This window comes from Corylus avellana, chromosome ca4, assembly GCF_901000735.1.
Source record: "Corylus avellana chromosome ca4, CavTom2PMs-1.0".
NCBI lineage: Eukaryota > Viridiplantae > Streptophyta > Magnoliopsida > Fagales > Betulaceae > Corylus > Corylus avellana.
Window position 1 is genome coordinate 28,149,017 of NC_081544.1, and position 25,689 is coordinate 28,174,705.

Sequence of the window (25,689 nt, forward strand, 5' to 3'; positions counted from 1 at the left end):
TTTTGAGTACAAACAAATTGCGTGTACACGTGGACGTGCTGCACCCCAAACCTTGATTCGGTCCACCTCATTGACTCCACATCCTCCTTTTTTAGCAAGTTGCCAAGCGCCAACTCTCGCAATTCTTCTGAACACAAAGGACCAAATAGCAAAAATACGATATACGTGTGTTTTCAGTTTTATACCCGATAAGAATCAGCCCTTATTGGTAGAAAAATCAATTCCTCATTCGAAGACCGATTTTTATTATTACGTTATATGGCAGTTATGAGTTTACTGAATAATTCAGAATAATATAACGAACGTCAGATGCACTTGAGCTATTTATTAAAATACGAAGGACTAAAAAATAAAATTGAAAACCAGAAGCCCATGGCCCCATTGCACACCTATGCGTCAGTCTATCTCTCTAACTAAACGTCGTGATATTTGATCTTTGAATTTACCTGCAGTGTTTAGAAGCTCAAACTTTACATCCTCATCCTCCGTTCAAACCCTTCTCTCCTCTCTCTCTGATCTGATAGCAATTTCTTTTATATTATTTGTGCGAGCCTCTTTCCTTATCATAAATATATATGTATATATATATTAGATAGACACTTTGTTTGTCTAAAACCCTAAGAGCTGCTACTATTGCTTTGCCAACTCCAACTTCAAGTGCAGGTAAATTCTGGAGTCTACATGCTTTTCTTTCGCTCGGTTGAGCTGCTTTTCGTTTTTGTTTTGGGGAAGCAGAAGAGAGTTTTATGTGGCGGAGTTGCCATTTTCTATGTGATTTGATTTTCTTGCAACCAAACAGAGTAAATTTGATCATGCATGAAGTTTAGTTGTTTAATTCAGTTTGCACTGGAATGCTGGTTTCATTATTTGTTTTCATTTATGCAGATTATCTGCTCTTTCTCTATCTGTCCTTTTTTTTTTTTTTTGGTTATTTTCTTCTGGAAATGATCCGGTTCGTTGGTAGGAAAAAATGGAGGAATTGAAGTTTTTTTTTTTTTAATCTTTCACTTTTCTGATTACTTTGATCCTGGAAAGAAAAACTAAATTTAATTTCGCTAAACTGATTTTTTTGCTTTAGTTAAGGTGCTTTCTGATTTTTGTGCACCAAAGCGACAAAATGCGTCAGATTCAAAGTCTCTTATGTTTTTCCCCTCTACTGAATTTCCCGGCAGCCAAACAGAGTGTTATTGCTTTTTTCTTTTAAGTGCTAAATAAACGTTGGTTTTGTGATCGCTGTAGATTCAGTTAGGCTTGTTACATAAGGATGGCGAGAAAGATGCTTATTGATGGGGAGCTGAGCCAGCCTAATGGGGAGGAAGGCCATTATGATTTTGACTTGTTTGTCATTGGAGCTGGAAGCGGCGGTGTTCGTGCTTCAAGATTTTCTGCTAATTATGGAGCCAAGGTATAGCCCCAGGATGTTGAACTAGGGGTGATGGGCTTTTGATAATTTTTACTAATTTATCTTATTATTATAAAGTTTTACTGAAAGCGTTTTGTTTGTTGATTTTACAGAATGATTTGATAAATGGTCAGGGATAGATTCAAATGTTTGTTGTTACATTAGTTGCTTGGTTTATTTTATGAGGTCTCAAAGAGCCAGTGCTAATTTGGTTTTTCAAAGATTATTGATAGACTTGTTTGTCTTTTGATGCTTACTTAGGTGTTACTAATGTATCTGATTATTTTGAATTCCTGTGGAATAGACTTTTAGCTGGATCTGAATTTTTGCTTGCTTTCCCCCTGATTGTCACATTTATCCCCTTTTCTGATGTGGGCGTTTGATCACTAAATGAAGACTAATTACTGTTGCTAATCCTGTTGCAAGGTTGGAATTTGTGAGCTTCCATTTGATCCAGTCAGCTCAGAAGTTCTTGGAGGAGTTGGTGGAACGTGAGTTAATAGAAAGTCTTAATTTGGTGTTCTTTTCATTGGTTACTCTGGCCATTTTTCCAGCTTGACTTGTCATAACCTACACATTGCAGTTCCTGAGTTTTATTTTTCGTATTTTAGTTGTGATATTGGCCTTGCTTAAACTGCTTTGTCTTTAAATTTATAGTATATTTTATTTAACTCTATTGTTCAAATTTTGTCTGGAATGGCTGAGCTATTAAAACATGGCATGGTACATGACATTGGAATATAGCATCGGTTGGATTTTGGGGTAGCAACTTATCTGCTGCTCCCATGGGAAACATCATAAGATTCATAACGAACTTTTCATTGATTCTAGGTAATGTAGTAAGAGGGATGCTGGGTTAGTGAGATGTTAGCACCTTTGTGGTGAGATGTTGGATTAGTGAGATGCTGGACTTAGCTTTTATTTTCTCCATGAAGTAGGTTAAAAAGATTGAGGAGGAGGGCTTGCATAAAATCTTACTCTAATTTTTAATTTACTAGCATCATCATCGATAAGATGTTGCTGCCCACCTGATGTTGGAAAAATTTTTGTTTGGTCCCTCAGCCTTTACTGTATGCTGAGAGGTTTACCAGGTCATGAGATGATGTTTCTTGGTTATTTGTATGGCCAACATATTGCAAGTATTAGCGGCTGCATGTGCTTTTTATTTCCATATTTCTAAATAATACAAACCAATATTTTATTCGAAAGGCTGAGCTGTTTATTGATCTTCTTCCTTGTACTAGTGATTGATTTGAGTTGAGCTAAATGAGAAACCACTTTTCTACACTGAATCTGTTTGATGGTGGAGTGGTTGATTTGGGTGTTCATTTTGATTGCAAAGGTGGTACTTATATTTTGGGAAAAACAATTAGAGTATTATATGGAAGAAGTTGCAGATATCTTACCAAAAGGCTTGATGTTTTGCAGTTGAGAATCCTGAGTGTCAATTCTTGATTCATATTGTTCAAATGACTTACGAATCATTGGTTTTTTGATAAGGAATAATTTGTTCTCAAATAATTTATGTTGAGAAAACCCTTGATAGACTACATAGTTTCTGCTGCATTTTTTTTAGCACATCAACATAAATACAGTGAAGCTTGAATAATTTTGCTAGAAATGAATGATTAGACCTGTTGCTGAAAGTCACACTTACTGCTTCTGGTTATGAGGTAGCATATAAATATAAAAATAGTTATTCTGGACTTTCTTCTTTCCTTTTTGTATTAGATTAGCAGGGATTCTTTCTAAAAATGGCACTTCTGAGCAAAAATGCTTATGAACATGATGCCTCTCATCTTTTGGTTTTCTAGGTGTGTCCTTCGCGGTTGTGTTCCCAAGAAGATTTTGGTGTATGGAGCATCTTTTCGAGGTGAACTTGAGGTGAGAATATGATCTTGCATAAATAGTATGGGATATATTTCAAGAATGTAGTAGTAAAGACTGTTGAAATCATGTGTTCTTTGGTTCATTATTCCCTTTCAAGTGGCAAAACTTAGAAGAAGCAAAGGTTTTGTGAAATTTTTTCTTCTTTGAGAGTCTTCTTTGCCATCATCTTACTGCATCTAGACCATTGACTTATCACTTTTGCCGTCGACATGGCTGGTTCAACCTTTTCTAGAAATTCGTTTTAGTATCACTAGTCATTATAAAACATGCAAACATTCTACCACCGGAATCGGTTTTTGAATTATCTGAGTCTCCTATAGTGATCTGTAATGGAAAATTCAATTGTTATTGGACTCATGGAGAAATAGAACAACCTGAGGCTTTTCTAAAGTACCGTATGTTTGGCACATTATTGTTTCTTGTGTTTTAGTACTTTAAAAAAATATATATATTGTCCCCATGTTTAGCGTTACTTACTGAGTTTTTCTGTTTTAGTAAATTGTTATTCACAATTTTATTTAGTTTATATTTCGACTTTAAATGGTTTGATTAATGTAATGTTTTGTTTGTAGGACGCCAAGAATTATGGGTGGGAACTGAATGAGAAAATTGACTTCAACTGGAAGAAACTTTTGCATAAGAAGGTATTTTTACTTTTTATCTTGTGATATGATGTCATTCACATTTAAGGTTCTATTTGTTTCAACGTAAAATGATTTATGAAAACTGTTTTTTATATTTTCCGGTGTTCGGTGCGATGAAAATAATAGTCAACGCAAAATATTTTCCGTTTGATCAAAAATTCTTTTTTAATTTTCAAAAAATGGTTTAATTTTTGAAAACCGTAAATCATTTTTCGAGTTTAAGCATCTCATTCTCAAATCGATAAACCTAGCCAAGACTCCGTCGGGACAAATCCGGGACCTGCCCGAGACTTGTCCGGAACCCGCTCGGGATTTGGTCAGGATACTGCCGGGACTCCACCTAGACTCGGTTAGGACACTGCCAGGACTCGGTCATAACCCACCGGGACCCGGTCGGAACTCCACTTGGACCTGGCCAAGTCACCGCCAGTACCTGGTTGAGACATTTTTGGATATGAATCCATGGTTATTTAAGTTGTTTCTCATGTTACCTTTAGAGACAAGGTTGAGAGAAAAACCTAATGAAACTAATTGTAACTGCATCTGTCAAAAAAGTAGTTACAATGAGCAAAGGTGGTTACTAGAGCGTGAAACTTGGTGGACAAAAATGTCAGATTCGGCCAATTGATGGACCATCATGGATCTTTCAAAGACTGCTAAGTGGCCTACTTCTGTGATTCTGTAGTTTATATTGTGCTTGCCTGATTGCTTGATACAAACTCAATTTGCAACATTTTCTTTTTAAACTTTTGCTGAGATCTTAATCTTTTCATTCACCAGCTTGAGTCTTGGTTATTTAGACATATGATGTTATTGTAGTCTCAACGAAGAAGGGAAAAAATAATTTCTATTGATCCATGCCATTCACTTTGATTGATTCTCTTTGCTTTGACTTCTCTTTTTCCTCTTCCTAAACTTAACCCAGTTCATCAGTAAATGTGTGAGAGTTATTTCTTGAGGGATAGTTGACTATAGATGGCGAACCAGATATTCTGTTGATGGATTTTAAGGGACTAGTATAGTATTTTGTTGAAGTATAATGCTTCTTTCAGTTTTAATATTTGATCTAAAGTCTGAACCTCATGGGGTGTGAGTATAAGGTTTGCCCGAGAAAAAAATTTATTTAAATAGATTTGTTTCATGGAACTTCTTAAATGCTGAATGCACACGGGGATTTAATGATATAAAAGGAGCTATAAATCGATGACTTCTCCAATCAGTTATAGAGGTGTGCTGTCAAGGCCGGGATCAAAATTTTTTGTGTGGGGGCTCGAGCCTGCTTAAATAAATAAGCACATAGATACACAGTCTTTTTTATGTAAAATAAAAACAAACAAGTCTTAAATTTAATTGCATACTAAGTCATGTATATAAAATCATCTTAAAAGAGAAATTTCCTTTCAAATACAAAAGTTTCCTAACTTGCTATAAACATGTAAAAAAAAAAAAATCCATATTTAAAATTAAAAATGTTTGACATAAGAGTAGACCTGTCATATGGGGGGTGAAAAATTAAACATTTGACAGGACCACATTATAAAAAGTAGTATTTTTATAGGAGTTTAAAAATTTTTTGACGTTGCCGGAATCCCCCCCCCCAAAAAAACCAATGTAAGTCCCCCCGTGTGGTTTGTGCTGTAAAAACAATTTGCTTTCTAATTTTCTAGAATAGTTGGATTTGGGTTATTTTTCTTCTCCCTAAGTGGGAGACCTCTTTTATACTCCATGTGTACTTGGGTTGCCTCTTTTATACTCCTTTTACTTATATATAATAAAAAAATACAATTTGCTTTAGGGTTTGCTAAATACATAGCCTGTGTATGCAGGTCTCCACTGGTATACTTAGTAAATTGTTACTTATAGAAAACAAAGAGTCGTTAAAGGATACATATCTTTTGATAGGAAGAATTTACTCAGGTGAAATTTGTTTTCTTTTTGAGAACGAAAGAAAACGAGAAGAACAAAAAGAAAAATTGTTTTCTTTTTGGGCATCTAGACACAACTTTTCTGTTCACATGATTTGATATTTTTTGCTTTGGTTCAATTTTTAGATTAAGTCATGCTGAAGTTTGAAATATGGTAGCATTTAATTGTTTATACACATACTATTGTAATTATATGTTTTCTTTTCTTTTACACTTGCAGACGGAAGAAATAGTCAGATTAAATGGAATTTACAAGCGGTTACTGACGAATGCTGGGGTTAAAATGTATGAAGGAGAGGGAAAGATTGTTGGTCCCAATGAAGTTGAAGTGACACAACTAGATGGCACTAAATTGAGCTATACTGCTAAGCACATATTGATTGCAACTGGCAGCAGGGCTCAACGTCCCGCTATCCCTGGCCAGGTAGATTTTCTGCTTTTGTTCTATAATGGTTTTGAATTGATTTGATGTAGTAAACATAATTGGTACTTTGTGACACAATGCAGCAAGACTTATAAGTTTAGTATGCTCTTACATGTCCTGTATAGTAGTCTGCTTGAAATGTTATGGAAGATTTTGTCTCTGTTAACTGTGAATTGAGATATGCTACATACTTATAAAAAAACAAATTGAGATATGCTACATACAATTTGATTTTGTGGTTTGATCACCAGCCTCTAAGAGTCATAATACTTTTTTTTTGATGAATAATAATTTGTTGAAGAGAAAGAAAAGCTTGAGTGCACGAAAAGCACCTACCCTAATAGGGTTGAAAATCTAAAAAGTTAACAAGATCTACAAGACTAGAGGAAGATAAATTAGGATCAAAGGATACAGCCCAATCTAAAAGAAAACTCAAGGAGGAGGATTAATATCATATTGTTTTGATGTCTGAAATAGTTACTCGTTATCTTACCCAGGTATTTGGAACTCAGGTTTATGATGTTCATTACTAATTACTGTAGTTGAAATGATTTGTTTGCCTATTTTTCGATATGTAGAAGGCCTTTTGGGTGTTTGGCAAAACCTTGGACTAGTTCAGTTGTTTCTGAAATCTATAATGAGTACTACTTCAATTTTTAACTGGTTTTGATTTATAATAATTTTGTATGAACTACACAGTAATCACGTTTTAGCTTTTATGGTTATATATCTACACTTATTTTGAATGCAAAAACAAAAAACTAAGAACCAGTTCCATATTTTACAAATTTAGCAAAAGAAAAAAAAAAATTAAAACGAGTTATAATATTCTTATCTGATCTGGTTCTATAATTTTCCAAATAACCCCTTATAAAATTTGTTTGTTTCTTGTATAAACCACTGTTTTGAATTAGCAAATTACTGCAGGATAGCACCCATTTAGTTTCTTCTAACTGTGAAGTTCCAGTATATTACCCTTAAATGTATGGTTTTTGTCATATCAGAAAGCTTCCAAATTGCAAACGGTTTTACTAATCACGTGTCAAACATGTATAAAAAATTGTTAGGAGCACTTTTTAATTGGTCTGGACGACATAAAACAATTATGAAATTATAGGGGTTTAATTGTTCAATAAAACTAGGGGAAGCTATTTGCAACTTAGGTCAAAGTAAAAGGGGCGAAGTAACTAACTGGTGAAAAAAAGGGTAATACTATTTTTATATGTAGATGCTTTTTTTAATGAAATCTATTACTTATCAAAAAAGAGAAATATTAATTATATTATACTTGCATTCTTCTTTGCTGGCACTTGCCAATTCATCATGTCTCATATGCCCTGTGCCAAGGCATGTCAAAGCTGTTGGCGCTTCATCATTTAACGCAGCTTTTGAGGTTTTGTGCTGCTTGCTTGATAGGTATTATATAATGCTTTGTGCAGCCACAAGTTCAAGTAATATTGATCTTGTAGAAGGTGCAAATGGTTCTCTTGAACTGATATTTTCAACCTTCTTTCCAACTTCTTGATTTTTCATTGAAGCTCTAGTTTTATTGTTTTCTCATGCAATTTACCCTTTTTACTGGACCATGTTGTTTATTTACCTTTTCCTGGACTTCCCGAGTATTGATCTTTGAAATGTTTGGCCACCCTTCATTTGCAACTATTGCTTTAAACTTAATGGATAAACTACTTGAAATTCAGTATTTAATATTATTTGTGAGGTCTAATATTATTGTTGTTAACGTGCTTTTTTGTTTTGCCTTTTCCCCCCTTTCTTTTCCTTTTTATATTGCAGGAGTTGGCTATAACCTCTGACGAGGCATTGAGTTTGGAGGAGTTACCTAAGCGTGTTGTGATACTTGGGGGAGGGTGTGCCTCTATCTCTTAATCTGTTTTCCTTATTATTTTTCAGCTTCACAGCATGATCAATGTTCTCAAATGATCCTCTAATGCCATCAGGTACATAGCTGTCGAATTCGCTTCAATATGGAATGGGATGGGTGTGGCTGTTGATCTATGTTTCAGGAAGGAACTTCCTTTAAGGTTGTAACAATTTTAGACTTTGTTCAACTTTGAGAGTCGAGGCTGTTAATTTATATGTTGTTCTTTCATATGAAAACCATAATCACTTTAACCCCAAGGGGTTGGCTCAAGTGGCAAGGGCCTTGGTCTTGGTGGCATTCCATCAGGTCTAAGGTTCGATTCCCTTTGGGTGCAAACAATTTCTTGGAGCTAGCCACCGGCGAAGCCGGAATAATATCTGATCTGTATGGAAGGGGGCGCTTTACATAGGTCTGAGTTTTACCCAACAAGGGTGAGTACACGAAGTGGCGTTGCCTTGAAGGGGTTCTTCGTCGTTAAAAAAAAAATTGAAAACCATAATCACTTTAGAGGCAAATTATGGAATGATTTCAAACATCATGGTTTTTCTGATATATAATAATCTTCTGCTTGAATACATTTGATGGGTTGCAAAATGATAAAATCTTATCATCTGAATTAATGTCCGGTCAAGTCTTCTTGGGACAAATCTTTAGATATAGAAAAAGTTTATAAAAAACTGTTATTGTTTTGCCAAACTTTTTAATCTTTTTGGACCAGTAATTATAGTCACTCAGGTACATAAAACTCTGCCCAGACCTTATACTAATAATGCAGCCAAAGGGGTAGGCATAATTTTTTGAAGGTGGAAAGGCTCTAGCCTGTAATAGGAGTATTTTATGTGGTAAAAAATCCACTTTGTCTGATTGTGGGGATTCACAAGTCATTCTTTAGCTTTTGATTAGTAGTATGAGGTTTTGGCTAAGGAAGCCTTTCGCTTGGCTTTCCTGTCAATTGCTTCCTGATATAGCCCCTGACCTAAAAAGATAAGTAGGTCTAAATTTGCTATTTTTACCTAACCTATTTATTTATTTATTTTTGACAAGTTACCTTACCTATTTATAATAGTTAGGCATTTTAGATCAGTTAGCTGTTTTATATGATGAATAGTGAGTTCTGTTTGCCTATTCCATTTCATCTAGGAGTCTTGTCCAGGAATTTTCTATCACCATCACTTTCTACTTTTTACTGCTGTGCTGTTTCTAATGCAACTGTGTCTAAATTCTTTGGCAGAGGTTTTGATGATGAAATGAGGGCAGTGGTTGCAAGAAATCTCGAAGCCAGGGGAGTTAATTTGCACCCAAGGACAACTTTATCAGAGGTAATATAACTGCTATAAGGATTATGTGGTCTGGTATTGGTGGATTATAGATATATTTTTTTGATTCACATTCAATCTTGTGCTGATAATAATTTCTGTAATTTTAGTTAACTAAAACAGGGGATGGCATAAAAGCTATCACAGATCATGGTGAAGAGTTGATTGCAGATGTTGTAATGTTGGCCACTGGTAATTACAAACCCTGTTTAGTTTATAAGGAACTTCAAATTAACGAGTTTAGATATCTTTGCTCATATGTATATATATATATATATTTTGGTGCACAAAAGATTAATGGCATGTTGTTTGCATTGAGTTTGAATTTCTAAATGGCCATTGTTTTTCTTTATTGATAAATTCATTTGTGGCTCGAGGTTTATCCGATAGGGGTGGTAACCCGAAGTGGCCTTGCCTTAGAGGGGTTTTTTGTCATAAAAAAAAAAAAAAAAAAAAAATCCTTTGCTGGTATTCTGGTGGCATAGACTGTCTTTTGTCGACTGAAGCGAGATTTGGCTTATTAACTATGACTAACCATTGGGGCAAATGTGCACATTGTATTCAATGTTGTACAAAGTTCAAGTGCAAGTTTATGGATTGTTATTGCTCAGAGTAAGAATGTCTCAATGTTTTATGAGAATCGTTATTCTTTATTGATTGTATTTACTTGTATTAAAATCCTTTTTATGAACATGATTATCAGTATTCTTTTTTCTTGGATTTTTTCGATTGAATTTAAACTTTGGTTGCCGAAAGAGTTGGTTGGCGCTACTGTCTCCAAATCCACGGGGGGAAACCTTCCTGATTCTCTGCACCTTCCTACAAATGGCTAGGACAAATGTGTATACGAGATGGAAGTAAAGGGACATGAGTCCTAGTGTCACGGGGCTAATTTTTCACCTTCGAACCAGCCACGTGATGGCCCTAAGCAACGCACCACACGGCGCCTTAGGCAGCCAACACACCCCCAGTAAACGAGGTTAGTGGAAAGCCAAGCACAACACACTTTTACGGGAGCAACACCTCCCAACCTTTACAATTCACTCAACGAATCTGTACAAGGACGGACTAGGGTCCACAGCAACTTTGGAGCCCTTATTCTCAACACAAACTCAGCCAAACGGCTTACAAGAGATACATGAATGACCCAGCCACCAAGGCTTTACAAGACAACAATGAGACTCTCACACAGCCCACTATTTCTCACTACAAAGTCACTCAGCACTCACCCAAGTGTGTGGCCCTCTTCCACAACACTTGTCTGTTACAAGCAACCAGAATCTCCTATCTAGCAGCAAGCAACTTCGGCCTCTAGCAGCACTTCGGCAGTCTCCAGCACTCACAAGCCTTCTCTGCCCTAAGCACTCCTTCAGCTCACTTTGAGCTCTCAAGCTACAGCCAAGCTTTCTCTCTAAGCTTTTCTGTACTCTCCAGCTGCTCAACCAAGCACCCATGCCTTGCTTAAATAAGCCCCAGCATGGTTCTCAACTCATGGCAGTGGGCTGCCACCTGGCTCCAGCCCACTGCACCCAATGCAGCTACCAATGGGCATGCTGCCTCTCTTCAGCATGTCCTGCACCAGCCAACCACGTGTTGCAGGCCCCCTTGGCCAATTTGAATTCAGCCAACCCTTTCAGCTTGTGCACTGCCACAAGGCAGCCAATATGTAGCCATCAGGAGGAAGGGCTTTGCTGCAGTGGGCTGCCTCCTGGCTCCAGCCCACTGCCTGTTGCAGCTTGGTAATTTCCTGCAAGCAACCAGCCACCTGGACCATGCTCCTTGGTCCATTTGAATTCAGCCAACACCTTCAGCTGACACTGCTATAAGGCAGCTTATTTGTAGCAATCAGGAGGAAGGGCTTTGCTGCAATGGGCTGCCACCTGGCTCCAGCCCACTGCCTGTTGCAGCATGGTAACTTCAAGCAACTTGCCCCCTGGACCATGCTTTTTGGTCCATTTGAATTCAGCCAACGCTCTTGTTTAGCTTGCTGCCACAAGGCAGCCCTTGCAGCTCTCCTGCAAGCTCCAACTGCACCATTGAGGCCCAGCAAGCTTCCTGCCATTTGTCCAAGTCCTGCAGGCAAGACAGAGCACCATTCTGCCCACTGTAGCAGACAATCATCAGCCATGGGGCTTGGCCAGCGCCCCACACTAACTCACTACTACACTCAAGGTCTTTTAGCCTTCCAACTCCACTGCAAGGCAATCATAGAGTCCTGGCACAACAGGTCTTCTTGGACAAGGCAAGGGCACCATGTGGCTGATCTAGCAAGCCACACCATGCTCAACAGCACCATCACTTGGGCAAGGTAGTGCCACCACGTGGCCACTGCCTGCAGGCATTCCTCCAGCATTGCTCTAAGGCATCTTGGGTGCCATGTGGCCCCTCTCAGCAGCATACTGCGCCATGGTCCAGACAGACAAGCATACAAGGGTTTGGGCCACGCCCAGCCCACTCACACTAGCCATCCCAGCAATCCATGCGCCCCACAGTAGCTCTTGGGCCAACAACAACATACCCAAGTACCTTGACAGTGCATGGGCCACCCCCTTTGATCCTTTGCAGCCAGCTTTAGCCTTCTCCAAGCAGCATCCTCAACCTAGGCATGCCCCCTCATGCCTTGGCATAGTGGCCAGCAGGGATGCAAAGCACTCATGCCCCTGCTGCCACGCCACAACCGCATTAGGGCCGTGACACCTAGACACCATCACAATAAAATAGGAGGTTTTAGAAATAGATATATGTGAAAAATGCTTACTGGTTGTATGGTTGACTTTATTATCTTTTACCTTGTTAGAAACTTGCAGAGGGTTAAATATAAATTGCTACCTTTATAATTGTATTATTTTATTTATGTTTTTACTTGCATATTAGCTTTCAAATTTGCGTAAAATTACTATGTGGCTACATTCTGCAACAGTTTCCTTTTAATTTTTTTTATCCTTATGATTACCTTCTTATTGACTGCTTGTTGGTTACAGGTCGGGCTCCTAATACAAAGAGATTGAATTTGGCAGCTGTGGGTGTGGAACTTGATCAGACAGGAGCTGTTAAGGTCACTAGCTTTCCCATTTGCTTCTCTTGCTTGTTATCATTGAACACTTTGTGACGTGTTTCGACTTCTGACTGGGGATTTAGATTTAGCATTAGTAATGCGCTGGATTTCCTATTCTATACATATATCTTGTGATGATAGCTTTATTTATATGTGCAAAGGCATCTGACACCCTCTTTGATTATGTAATGGGTAAAGATTGCTGCACGATATTAAATACATATGTAAAGATTGGATGGTTTATATTATAATTTGGTATTTGGCATATACGTAGAAGGGTTATGTTATGAGTTGGCACTGATAAACTCCTTTGCTGGAAGCTGCAAACTCTTTGGGGGCCAAAACTGGCACCAGTTTGTGGTGGTTTCCAGCCAGCAGATGGGGTTTGGGCTCCTGTGCTCATCTATTTTGGTGAAAAAAAGAAGAAGAGAAAAGTATCTAAGCATATCAAAACATATAAAATTGGGTTTCTTACTTATAGGGATGTTATCTTACCTCATTGATCCTTTTCTTTGTTGATCTATTGCCATATTAAAATGCACTCTATTGATAGAATGGGAAAATTGCACTCGACATTCATATAAAAGATTGTAAACACCATGTGATGTGCTCATGCCACTGAGGTTCCTGCCTCCGTTTCTCTTGCAGGTAGATGAGTACTCACGCACCAATATACCTAGCATATGGGCTGTGGGTGATGTTACGAACCGAATGAATCTTACTCCTGTGGCCTTAATGGAGGGAACATGTTTTGCAGTATGTGTTTTGTTTAGACCTTTTTCAGTTAACTTATTAAGTTTGCTCTGTTTTTGTTACTCTAGTAAGTGATATCAGTGTTGTTCTTGTACTCATGATTTTGTGCCATCTGCAGAAAACTGTTTTTGGTGGGCAACCTAGCAAACCAGACTTCAAAGATGTACCCTGTGCTGTGTTCAGGTGCCATAAATTTGCTTAAAATAGGTTATTATTATTAATAAGTTCAGTTTGTATTAGAAAGAAATTGTTATTTGTAGGTTCTTAAATTGCCATCCTTGGAGGTTGTGTTCTTTACCAAAAGAGTTTGCTCCATATCCAGGACTTTTATCACAGTGACTTGTTCCATTAGTGAAAATTCCGAGTTTTTCTCCTTTAGTTTGAAATAATGGGCTAGCCATGCATGTTTCAGTTTATTTAGTTTTTCTTTTCCTCTCACCTTATAATCACTTGAATTACCTGGCACATATTACTTGTTAAAATTGCATTACTAAGAAATTTGGCTTGTAGTGGCACCATAATCTTTTATAGATGAAGAAAGTTAGGATGGGTTAGAGTGGAGCCTGGCTTTAGTGGGTGGATTTAATCTTTCTGCTTCAGCAATAACCAATTTTTTATCTCTATTCTACATTTTTTGCATTCATAATTTTCCGTTGTTTATCTGACATTAAATTAGTTCCTCATTCTGTATCATTAACTAATTCTCCATGGTCAGTTTTCCACTTTATCGATTCATGGAACTCTTTCTTTCTTTCATTTTTTTTTTTTTTTTCTTGCGTTAGGAAGAAGTGGTTAAGAAAGTGTTGTTCATTTAGTGTTTGAACTAATATGGACACTCATTATTAAGTTTCAATTCAGTTGTCCAGAGTTTGCCTGTGTTGTATACCATACCTAACATGTGATTCATTTTTCATTTTCATTTCCTATTATCATATAGCTTTTACCATATGATGTTTATGGTTGTGCAACAGAAGCAGAATATCTTATCTACCATTTGGATTTTCTTTGTGAATGTTAAATTTGCACTTTTCTTCCCAATGCAGCATACCAGCTCTTTCTGTAGTGGGCCTTAGTGAAGAGCAGGCGATTGAGCAAGCAAATGGTGATATTTTGGTATTCACATCAACCTTCAACCCAATGAAGAACACCATCTCTGGGTATGATTTGAGATCTTTTACTGCATAAATTTAGAATCTAATGAAGAAGCAGATTGCCCTTTCCTCTGTGGAAACTGATGAGAATCTTGTGTGATAGAATTAGAGGTTAAGAACCTTCTTAACCGGAACTATATGCTGTGGCTAAGCACTTCTATAATATAACTTTTTTTAGGGCAAGCACTTTTAAGTTGTTGAGTTTGTACTATAATTGCCCAATTCTATTATGAGTTTGAATCATCTGCTTGCCCCTAAAATGGAAATAATTAAGATTAGAGCACACTCTTATCTTATTATCTTGCCTCTCTTCATAACTCAAGACGTTTGTCTGCTGGAGCGAAATAAATAAGATCAATTTCCTTTGGTATGAGGAGTATACTCTCATAAAAGAAGATGCCATATGTGATAAAGGGTCAAGGTACATTCATGAGCCATGATAGAGTCATCTCCTTATATTTATAATAGAAGACATATAGTTGTATTTACTTATAGAATTTTGTATAAGTAATAGCTGGTCGTTAACTGTTGTGCATATATCTATATACATCGTACATCCTCTTGATTGGATACTAAATGTGTTCTAGTTAATCTGGACCATGAAGGTTTTTCAATTAATTTTTAGCTTGTATCTTTGGCTGGTGATTGTTTGGGTAACATGTAATATTTGGTAAACTTGTTTCGCTTATGGTGTTTGATGTTTAAAGGATTCATCTCCCGTAAAATTTTACCTGATAGTTTTCTTCTTTTTGGTGTTATAGACGACAAGAAAAGACAATTATGAAGCTTGTTGTTGATGCTGAGACGGATAAAGTTATTGGAGCATCCATGTGTGGGCCAGATTCACCTGAGATTATACAGGTATGCTGTGTTTGCTATTCAGTTTCATTGATAGTTTAGATATGAAATTCTACTGCACTTTCACATTTATTTATTTATTTACTATGAGTAGCATGCATGATACATGCATTGACATGGAGTGACCATTCCTGTTATTGATCTTTCTATATGATATTTTGAACACATTAAATCACAAGGGAATATCTGTGAATACCCTGGAAATAAAATCCGGGCAATTGGATTTACCTAGCACTGAATGCCCTTATTGCTGTATCGAATGGAGTTAAAAGTTTTCCATAAAACTAGAATCATCATCAACAATGGTAGGCATAGAGAATATTGTTTCTTGAAATCGTAAGATGTTTATGAATTATAATGCTGCAGCAGGCAGTCAAATACTATGCTAGATACAGTTCTGGTCTTGTTTTTTCACCCTTGTGTGAAATAGTATTATGCTTGAATTTGTACAAGGCTACAAATGTATAAATGATAGATGAAGCTAACTATTATTTTTTCACACCTGGAAATTTCTAGAAATGTCCATTCCTCCAATTATCCAAAATAAATATTACTTTATAAATAACAATACGTTTTTAGAAACTATTCAAGTTTATCTGCAGTTTAGATTTTCTGTCTTACATGGTAGTTAATATCAGAACATGAAAACGAAGCTTCCATTGACCATCTCTTCACACTTCCAATTTATGTTCCAACACAGCTATATGAATCTTTACTTCGTCCCTTAAATCCTTAAAAACCACTAATAGCAAACAGCTCTGGCCAAATGTGCTTTATACATACGAGAGACTGTCTTGATCAGTGACATTTACTTTTTATGTTGCAAATGAAGAGAGGAGGGAAGGGGATCTGTTATATGGATGGAGATTGTGGAGTGCCTTCTATAAGTCCTTTTCTTTTGATGATCTTGTATTTTTTATAAGTAATAAAGTCATTCAAAGTAGAAGATGATATACAGATTTTTAGGTTTAATTTAATAATGAGCTCCATTTAGGGGACACTGTGAGTTAACTTGCATGTCAGCCATGAGAAAAAGGGGCATTACTTCCTCAAGAATAGAGTGAAATATTCAGATGTTTAACAGAGATCTTGTTTATCTTGAGTTGACAGTGCTCAAGTTGCCTATAGCAGTTCTCAGAGTTCACCCTTTTCCTCTCTTATTTCCTCTTTTTTTTGTGCATTTAGTTCCTGATATTGTTTTGGGATGTCCTTTGCAGGGCATTGCTATTGCAGTGAAGTGTGGTGCAACCAAGGCACAATTTGACAGCACGGTAAGCTGAACCCCCCGCTCCACCCCCCACCCCCCTCTTTTTTTTTTAATCATTTCAAAGCTTGATGTACTGGTCAGACATGACAAGGGAATAAATAATATAAACATTGTTCCTCTCAACAAACCACTTAAAATGCGACAAGCCATAAGGTGGTTTGACCTGTATCAGCATCCATTGCATGCTGGCAAAGGATGTGTGAGCTATTTGTGTAATATATCATGTGATGGGGCAAAGATGTAAGTTTCAACAGAAGATCCTAATAAATGGGTTAGGGGTATGATATATGAAACATGAATTATAATGAGAGAGTGAAGTAGCTCTATGGGGGTGCTTCACTATAACTCTCCTATCTATTACCCTAGACCATGGCAGAATTCTCAGTCAAGTGTGATTTGCCAATTTTGTAGGCTTGTAGCAAAGTAGCTTCTTTTTTTTTTTTGCGAGTATTATTGCAAAGTAGCTTGATTGCTCATATTTCCCTTCTACATGTTGAATCTGTTGCGTTAGAAGTCATTGGTAGATATGAGAAATATAACATATTTTTGAGGATCTTTTGTATTATGTAAGACAAGTGATTATTGGGATGACCGAACTACTTACAAAAAATAATTGGAACGAACAAACTGCACTCCAGTTTGTTATCAATAAGTGTTCAGATCAGAATGAATCTGTGCACTTTATGATCGACTTTTCTTATGATTTATTTTTTCTTCTCTTTGAAAACCATGAAAATTGTGTTTCCTTGTTTCCTTCGCACTAGAGAGTTTATTTTCCTTAACTTCATTTAGAAGGACCTTTTGTTTTTTCCTTCTCTTCAAGAAAGGTTTCAACTTTTTTTTTCCCCTACAGGTGGGAATACACCCTTCAGCAGCAGAGGAATTTGTTACAATGCGGTCAGTGTCAAGGCGTGTTAGCAAACCGAAGACTAATCTGTAAAGATACAAAGATCAGGGAGAAGGAAAAGGAGTGATAATATGCAGTTGAAAGAGGAATTTTCATCCTCGTAGGTAATGGTTTCATATTTCACCAAAACCACAGAATTCGTTGTCAGATATTTGAGAAGGCTACGTTCAGTTTTCTGTCTCCCCCCGATTCATCGAATGTCATGATATGGCAGTGCTTTTTAACTTGCAGAATATGATGGTGTTAGTTCAGATAGTTAATGCTGAAAACGATATTATATGTTCTTAGATTCTCTTATAATTTGATTTGGATCGACAGCCATATATCTTCTGATATGGATGTGATATTATTGCCTGGGGCCGCTGGTTTGAGCCCTTACTTTTTTTATAGATATGCAAACTAGGGATGATAATATCATTCTTTTTGGATTCTCGTTGGTTTACGCTCTGTTTCTTGATTGATTGATAATCTTCTTTTCTCACGTAGATATTATGCTTTAAAAGAATTAGTTAATGTTACAATTAAAACTTCTTAGAATCACTTGTAAAGAATTAGTTCAGTAAGAAACAAATGTGAGATGTAGCCTTCACAATCCTCATACCTAATGTGGACTTAACTTTTTAGAGTGTCACAATCTCATCTCCTTAGATCCCTAACAACTAAATTGGGCCTACGTCACACTACAATATTCCAACTCCAACGGATAATGATGTGTTTGGTTGGTTTTGATACAATGAGTCATGACCGAGGAAAATGCTAGTCATATATGTACTATACTTCTAAAAGACTAGTCAATGTTACAATTAGAGTTTTATAAAACTACTTATAAAATCTAGTCTCATTAATATGGACATAACTTTCTTTATATTTGTTTGGAATTGCTTTATCCCCCACTCCACCACCAATTACTTCCCCTCCTTTTCCTCCGTCAAAGTTAGGAGCAAAAATGCGAATGTTAATAGCAATATTCGCATCCGCACCTGCATAATGCACTTTTAAGTATCCACATTCACGATCAACATTCACGTGATTATTGTGTTTATTAAATGTGATTGTTATTCGCTATCTGCATATGAGGAAATAGGCATTTTGGGCCTTGATATTATAATAAATGCTTCTAATAAATACAAAAAAGCATTATCTATAGTTGAACACTATTATTCATAGTACACTTACTAATTATTTTTCCATAAATTGCAAATCTGGCAAACATTAAAAACGAAAATATTCCAAAACTCAGAATATAACATAAAAGACATAAATTAAGTCGCAAGTGTAACACATTCATAAGTAGAAGTTGATGACAACGGATTTACGGCAAACCATGAATCCAAATCAGCACCCCTACAAGTACATATGATGAATCAATTAAATATAAAATATAATAACAATTATATTATAAGTAAAATATGACAAAATAATAATCTCTATTATTCTTCTAACCACATATGCGAATGCGGTTAACATAAACCACTATCACACATACCCTTTATATATAATATATATTTAAGCTTCAAATTCAAAACCAACATCAATATATGATGATTACATCATAGTTTGCCACTTCATATATATATACCCACAGAATCTCACGACTGATGCTAAAGTACTACATTACAAGATCCTCCTCCATTTCTATCTCGCAAGTCATATCGTATTTAAAAAATCATGATGTTACGATACATGCTCTATAATATATAGAAACAGAGATGATGAAATGTGTATATAATTGTATGAGTCTAGATCATTGTTTTCCCTTCACATACATCGCAAATTGTATACCCAAGGCCCTCGCAATATGGGCAATTCGCTCCTTCATCTACCCACTCCAAAAACTGCATCACGGAATTTGATCATAAGATTTAGATCTCCAATCATGCTAGAAAAGATCAAACTGGAAAAGATAAAAAAAAAAAAACAGGAAAAACATCTGAAGGATATCAGCAAGCCTCTTACCTGTTCTTCGATGTTTGGCTCCCCTGTTCCATCACATTCTGTAACAGACAAATCCAAGTCAGCTAATGGTGGAGATAAATGGAAGCTGGTCATTATAACCTCGGAGTTCAAATTAGAAACTCTAGTCATGTGAGGGGCACACTTCTAAAATAGCTCTAATGGCATTTATATATGTACATTCAGATTGTTCTCTTCAAGTCAGTTTCACATGTACTCTGGTCGTTCAGACCTCTCAAACCTCATTATATTACGATTGAGTCATCACATCAATCCACATTTCCTAAGAAGTCATTCCAGGAAATAGAAAAGCCCGATCCAGATGGTTAATCGACACAGTTCATGCTATACATATGATTAACAGTGTACCGACCTATATGTCAATCCATTTCATCAAAGTCAAAACATCTTAAATCCCAGTTGCAAAATTTTTCTCATAGTAGACAAGCTACAGCTCCAAAACCGTGACTCAATACGCATCACATTGGTGACAAAAATCATATTCCTTCATGCTTGATATATATAATTTTCCACATTGGTAACACCAGAACTCTGCTATTAATTTGGCATCTATGGTTGGTCAAGGAGCACCTTCGGAGAATTTTCCTACTATCAAAAATATATTTTTCTCAAAAGATAAAGATTATTCTATTAAATATTGAGCTTAAACCGGGCAATGATAGTCATGTACCTGTGCACATTAGGCGGCCCTCTCCACGACAGGTAAGGCACTTTGTTGTAGCATCTTTTGTCTTGATCTTTCCTAGTCTCGAGGGTTCTTCCCACCGGTTCTCTCCTAGGAGAAAAACTCGGTGTTCAGACACCTCTACTTTTGTAACACCTTCTTTAACAACTTTCTGCTGAACCTCAGAAATTTCTGTTATAGAAGCAACTACAGCTCCATTTGCACCTTCCTAAAAAACAACAGTCCTTAACTACAAACAGAATTCAAATATTCACAATTTTCAGGTATGTACTTTGATTCCCTATTAATACAATACGAGTCTAATCAGATTTTTGAACACAAGATAAGTTCAAGTAACATAGTTTAAAAGAAAAGAAAATTGATAATTCATTTGGCATTAGCTAATAAGAGAGTTGATTGGGTTAATAATAAATAAAAGATGTAACCCTCCCTGTCACTAATCTGCTCAATATGCTAACATCACCATAAAACATATCCAGAAAAAGAAAAAAGAACTGATAGATCTGAACTATAAAAGTGAAGTCCTAACACTCCATGAAGTCCTAATTGGCCACAACAGCGGAGTCATGTCTGTGATATGTTACACTACAATTTGTGTTGTTGGGGAAGCAACATGTGGTGAACATCCATTGCAAAACTATCAATCAAATGCATTCATGCATAAGGCTAGGATAAAAAGCACATGGACATGGAGCAAGCTCCTTATGCTTAGTTAATTATCAGGTTTTATATATGCATGATGAGTCAAAATACTTTTTTTCAGGGTTTTTTTTTTTTGTTAGGGAAGGAAATGGAGGGGTGTTCAGGAAGAATCCACTTTCAAGATCGGCCATTTTTACTCATTTTGGGTCCTTACGCCAAATTCAGAGCAATATGCCCTTCCATTTGGTTTTCAAGCATTGATCTTTATTAAGACATCCAATGCTAAAACCTGTGAAGTAACAATTCTCTATATCAATTGCCAGCGGAGGAGACACAAAATAAAAGGTAGTTGTAAGGCAGTTGCAGTCTCATGTCATCTTCAACGCCAATCACCTTTTGAAATCTCAATAAACTGCAGATTGTATTTCCACCAGCGTGCTGCTTGAATAATCCAAACAGTTCAAATATGCATTCTTTATTGGGATTAGAATATCATCCATGTGCCATTGTGTGGCCACTAGAATAGCTATGTAACTTTCTGAAAGGCATTAGGGCCAAATATAGCAACCTAGTGAGAATTCAGCCCATTCCTTAATATAAGCACAATGATAAAATTAAAAACATTGCAGCAAATAGAGATGTCCATACCTTTGGTGAAACAGTCACGGTACTCTCTTTCTGATCTGCATCTACGTTTGAACCAGTACCAACAATTTGGTGCCCCATATATAATCTTTCAAGCAGCTCTCCAGTCATTATCCCATCTTCAGGGGCACCTTGTGTGGCCTGTGAAGCAATATCACGTTCTATCAAAACTATGAGCCAGAGTCGAAATAAAGCATACGAAAGGAAACATTAAATTGTTTACATGATGTGGAACCAACAATAATCACAAAAATCACATTGTGAAAGTAGGGAAAAGAGAGGAGAGAGAAGCAAAAAAAGGGGGGAGCAAGAAGAAGAAGCTAAAAGGGGGAAGAAAGAACGGAGAAGCTAAGGGGAGAGAAAGGGAGACGAGAATCAATTCCATGTATTTTTTATTCCATCAAAGTCTGCCTCTATTGAAATACAAAACACACTTTAATAGACTAATGACAAAACCCTAATCTGATTGACTTTGGGCAAAGCCCATTTATTGAATTACAAAAAATCACTGACCCTTGAAAATTAAATAAAACAAAAAGCTAAATACCATTAACCCAATTAACTAATAGGATCTAGATAAAATTACATGGACCAATATTACTAGAAAAAAAAAAAAAAAAAATAGAATTGATCTCTAAAATTAGATAAGGCTAAATTAAAGTAAAATTTGTGTCTCATCCCTTGCATCATTACATATCAGAGATTCTACTAGCGGAAGATTATTTTATCCTTGATGATTCTACAAATTTTTCACCTACCTAAATTACATAAAATTAAAATTTGCAACTTACTTGCCAGGTCTTCACGGCACTCTCAGTCCCACTTGAGAAACTGGAATATTCCATGTCTTCCTCACCTGAGTAAAATCCCAATTTTTGCAATGCTTCCTGTCATACTATGTTAGAACAAGTCAAAATACAAGATATGCTCATCCTATGTTAGTAACACACTTGTGAGTTGTGACAGCATGGGGGCAAACACAGAACTAGAAGAACTGCATGCATAAAACCCTGTAAGAAAGTTGGACTTTTCATTGACTGTACACCCAAAGATTTGAAATAGACATTTATACATGAATATTGACGATTGTACTGCACATGAGTATAATGCTCAGAGAAGATGCTTGAGAAATATGAAGGATTTTTTAATGCAAAGAACAGTATCAAACAAAAGTTTTGAGTAAATAAAAAATTAATGTATATGTCATGATAAGAAGGATGATGTTTAAACTAATCTTAACCATCAAGTTTTATCATTATACATCAAACATTCCAGAATTTTTCAGAAGTGAAAAGTAACACATTATTTCATCTACAAGAAAATTAAAGCAAAAGCCCTAAATCTTATTCCATGGAATTGTTGATGACCCTCAAGTTCATCTTAAGTCAATGCCAAGATTCTCAGCAAATTGTAGCCTTTTTGAGGCTTCAAGAGTAACCAAAAATCCACATTAGTAAATGTTTCCATTCAAGGGCTTCATAACCCTATCTTTTAACCATTTCAGTGCATTTTCTGCTTTCTGTATTTCTTTCCTCAATAGAGACCTAGCTCTTACCATCAGAACCAGTATAGCTGGATGCTGATACATTACATTATTTATTACATCTCCAGTGTTACTAAAACAACCCCAAATGTCTAGTTCTCTAAATTTTAGAAAAAAAGGCAACATCTTTAGAATTCATTTGATGAATAATCCTTTTTTAATATAAACCAAATTGTTTTCGATGAAAATCTATATGAGGTCCGGCTTACTTTTTTAGCCCCTCAAAAGCACTTCTCTTCTTGGGATTATAGCTGTGGATGTCGCATGCATTGCATTCACCCATTTCATCTTCATTCCTAACATTAAGGAGATTGTATAATTTGGAAGTGCAATTTGAACACCTAAAAAGGGATTGCTCCATGATTTATCCATTTTCTTATTTTAGCATTTTGCTTAACAATATATTGGATCTTATTTCTAGTTTCCAAAAGAAACTACTTTAGTTGCATCAACTGTATATATCTGCCGCCAGTTAGTACACCAACTACCCAAGGTTCCACATTTTAGGATACTCCCATCTATCCACACTAGAATATTACACATCACTGGTACCTTCCATAAGCTCACTATGTTCTGGTATTTGTCAACAAGAACAACAATAACAACGCAAAACAACACTTCAATTAACGATGTCTAGCATATTGATATGTCCCAAAAAATATTTTCCTATATGCCAATTCTATACAAACGAAGGCCTTGGCTTAGGTGGTAAAGCAGACTTGCCAAGAAAACAAAAACAATGTAACAACCAAACTTCAACAATATTTGTATTTTGACCATCGAGTTAATAACACTTCTCATATATGTATGAATTATAGTCTACTTAATAAGTCCACTTAGTTGTACTTAATTACATTGCAGACACTGAAGTTTTGTATACTCAAGAACACAAATTATTCACCACGTAAATAATACTTATAGATATGTTCTTTTCTCAAAGCTTCCTAGTAAATATTTGCCGTCATAACACAATCCAATCGAAATCAAACAAACAAATATCATAAACATATATTTTATGCCAAAACATAACACAAAACACAAAAACTCGCCTTGTAATTTCATAGTAGTAGTGATTGCGAGCAGACCTGCATCGCTTGAACCTCGTCTCCTTCCGAACCCTTCCTCAGCGTCTTTCTCCTCTTCTTCTCTCCCTCCTCCGAAACCCTAACCACCTTCTCCTCCACCACCACCACTTCCTCCTCCTTCTCCTTCTCCTTCTCCAACAAAACCATCGGGGTCGCACTCGACCCGCTCTCCGCAATCAGACCCCTCTCCTTCAGCACCTGCAACAATCCAGCGATATTCGCGATGGTTTCGGATACCGACGCCCCTTGTATCGAATTCTGGTGTTCTAGGGCTTGGATTCTGAGCTTGAGGTCGGAGATTTCGTGGAGGAGGGCGTCGCGCTCGCGGTCCCAGCGTTGTTCCTCGCGGAGCCAGCGCTGCTCTTCACGGAGCCAGCGCTGTTCCTCGCGGAGCCATCGGACCTCTTCGCGGTCGGAATTGGAGGGGCTCGTGGAGTGGCAAATGTGGGATTTGAAGAGGGAGTGTGGGGATAGTTTGGGAATTGGGAATAAGAAGAGAGTGGAGTGCGGAAGAGAGTAGGGTTTGCGGTGAAGAGGGAGGTTCGGAGGGAGAGGGAGAGGGAGAGAGGAAGACATGGAAATGTGAGAGAGCGAGAGAGACTAAAGAAGAAGTACAAGTAGGAGTATTAGTGAGAAGAGGAGAAGACGATAGGTGTATTTTGATTGGTGTTTGAACCACACGTTTGGTACCAGGTGGCGGGAACCTAATCTGAACACAACGACCTGGCAAATGGTTCGGGTCGGGTGGTTTGGATTAAAACAATCGCTCAACCCACAGTGATGAATCAAATGTCGTTATATTTTTCATTTAATTCAAGTGCTGGTTGGTTTTCAAATTTGTTCTTAATTTTTTTTTTTTATTAAGTTTTATATATATAGGGCTTAAAAAATTATGCATAACCCTTCATTCATACTTCAGTCCCCAAACGAGAGATTATGATTTCGTCTTGTGATGTTGATCCATTTTTGCTCATGTTGTATGTCAAACAATGCAACTTTTTAAACTTTTCAGACCGAAGCTTGATTAATAGTATCATGTGCACATTTAAGTTTTTTTTACTATTATCTCTCATTTATAAGAATAGTCCAAGATAACTTTTAACTATGAGAATAATTTCTTTCATTGACAAAATACTAATTGATAAAATTATTGAATTTACTGTCTTAATTGGTTTTGGAGACTCTGGTGTTGAGAGTTCAGAGATGGGTAGGAGTTCGGTAGTGAGTGGTGGGTGTTGGGTTATAATTAATGAAAAAGTTCATAAGATTGATTTGAATTAAAGATACGGTATTTTCATCTACATTGTATTTGGTATTTTTACTTGATGTGTCAAGTTGGTAAAAATAAGTTTTACACCACATCCTAATTGAATTGGCTCTCTTTAGCTATATCACATATTAAGCAACTTTCTAGAGGAAAGGGGAGACAACAAAACTCACATTCCTAGAGACTAGTAAAAATACCTACCATGTAGAATTTAAATCAACTTTTTGCATGAGTAAGGCTATACACATCCTCATCCCTTCACTTTTATTTTCACTTTTTTATGTGGCTTTTAAAATTATTATTAGATCAAAATTTAATAGTGGTCCACCTCAATTTCAATAGTAATTTTAAATGCCACATAAAAGAGTATGCAT

The 25,689-nt window shown here is 36.5% G+C and overlaps 2 protein-coding genes across 3 annotated transcripts; one reads left to right on the plus strand and one right to left on the minus strand.

The window, feature by feature from the left end:
* The first annotated feature begins 434 nt into the window (after window positions 1–434).
* LOC132178923 (glutathione reductase, chloroplastic) lies at window positions 435–17,904 on the plus strand. The gene is made up of 17 exons (XM_059591506.1): window positions 435–663; window positions 1,240–1,405; window positions 1,829–1,893; window positions 3,217–3,286; window positions 3,865–3,936; window positions 6,082–6,285; window positions 8,080–8,153; window positions 8,244–8,327; window positions 9,399–9,486; window positions 9,594–9,675; window positions 12,465–12,538; window positions 13,187–13,294; window positions 13,410–13,474; window positions 14,335–14,448; window positions 15,204–15,303; window positions 16,518–16,571; window positions 17,421–17,904. Exons 2-17 carry the CDS (start codon window positions 1,265–1,267, stop codon window positions 17,505–17,507), a joined length of 1,482 nt encoding a protein of 493 aa, XP_059447489.1. The 5' UTR covers window positions 435–663; window positions 1,240–1,264; the 3' UTR covers window positions 17,508–17,904.
* An 814-nt stretch (window positions 17,905–18,718) lies between these two features.
* Window positions 18,719–24,678, minus strand: LOC132178924 (protein disulfide isomerase pTAC5, chloroplastic). 2 transcript variants are annotated; one of them, XM_059591509.1, is made up of 7 exons: window positions 24,049–24,678; window positions 22,212–22,307; window positions 21,424–21,561; window positions 20,119–20,341; window positions 19,431–19,468; window positions 19,241–19,309; window positions 18,719–18,818 (listed from the first exon to the last, which is right to left on the minus strand). In XM_059591509.1, exons 1-7 carry the CDS (start codon window positions 24,622–24,624, stop codon window positions 18,810–18,812), a joined length of 1,149 nt encoding a protein of 382 aa, XP_059447492.1. In that variant the 5' UTR covers window positions 24,625–24,678; the 3' UTR covers window positions 18,719–18,809. The 2 variants fall into 2 exon arrangements, with proteins under 2 accessions (XP_059447492.1, XP_059447490.1); XM_059591507.1 differs by lacking the exon at window positions 18,719–18,818 and having other exon boundaries at window positions 18,993–19,309.
* Between the last annotated feature and the right edge of the window lie 1,011 nt (window positions 24,679–25,689).

Excerpts from the sequence above, each read along its gene's own strand:
- LOC132178923 (XM_059591506.1), top strand. The coding sequence starts at position 1,265 with ATGGCGAGAAAGATGCTTATTGATGGGGAGCTGAGCCAGCCTAATGGG. Across the intron at positions 3,937-6,081 it reads AGAAACTTTTGCATAAGAAG|ACGGAAGAAATAGTCAGATT; the intron begins GTATTTTTACTT and ends TTACACTTGCAG. Across the intron at positions 15,304-16,517 it reads ATTCACCTGAGATTATACAG|GGCATTGCTATTGCAGTGAA; the intron begins GTATGCTGTGTT and ends TGTCCTTTGCAG.
- LOC132178924 (XM_059591507.1), bottom strand. The coding sequence starts at position 24,624 with ATGTCTTCCTCTCTCCCTCTCCCTCTCCCTCCGAACCTCCCTCTTCAC. Across the intron at positions 21,562-22,211 it reads GTGCCGTGAAGACCTGGCAA|GCCACACAAGGTGCCCCTGA; the intron begins GTAAGTTGCAAA and ends ATTGCTTCACAG. Across the intron at positions 20,342-21,423 it reads CCGTGACTGTTTCACCAAAG|GAAGGTGCAAATGGAGCTGT; the intron begins GTATGGACATCT and ends GTTGTTTTTTAG.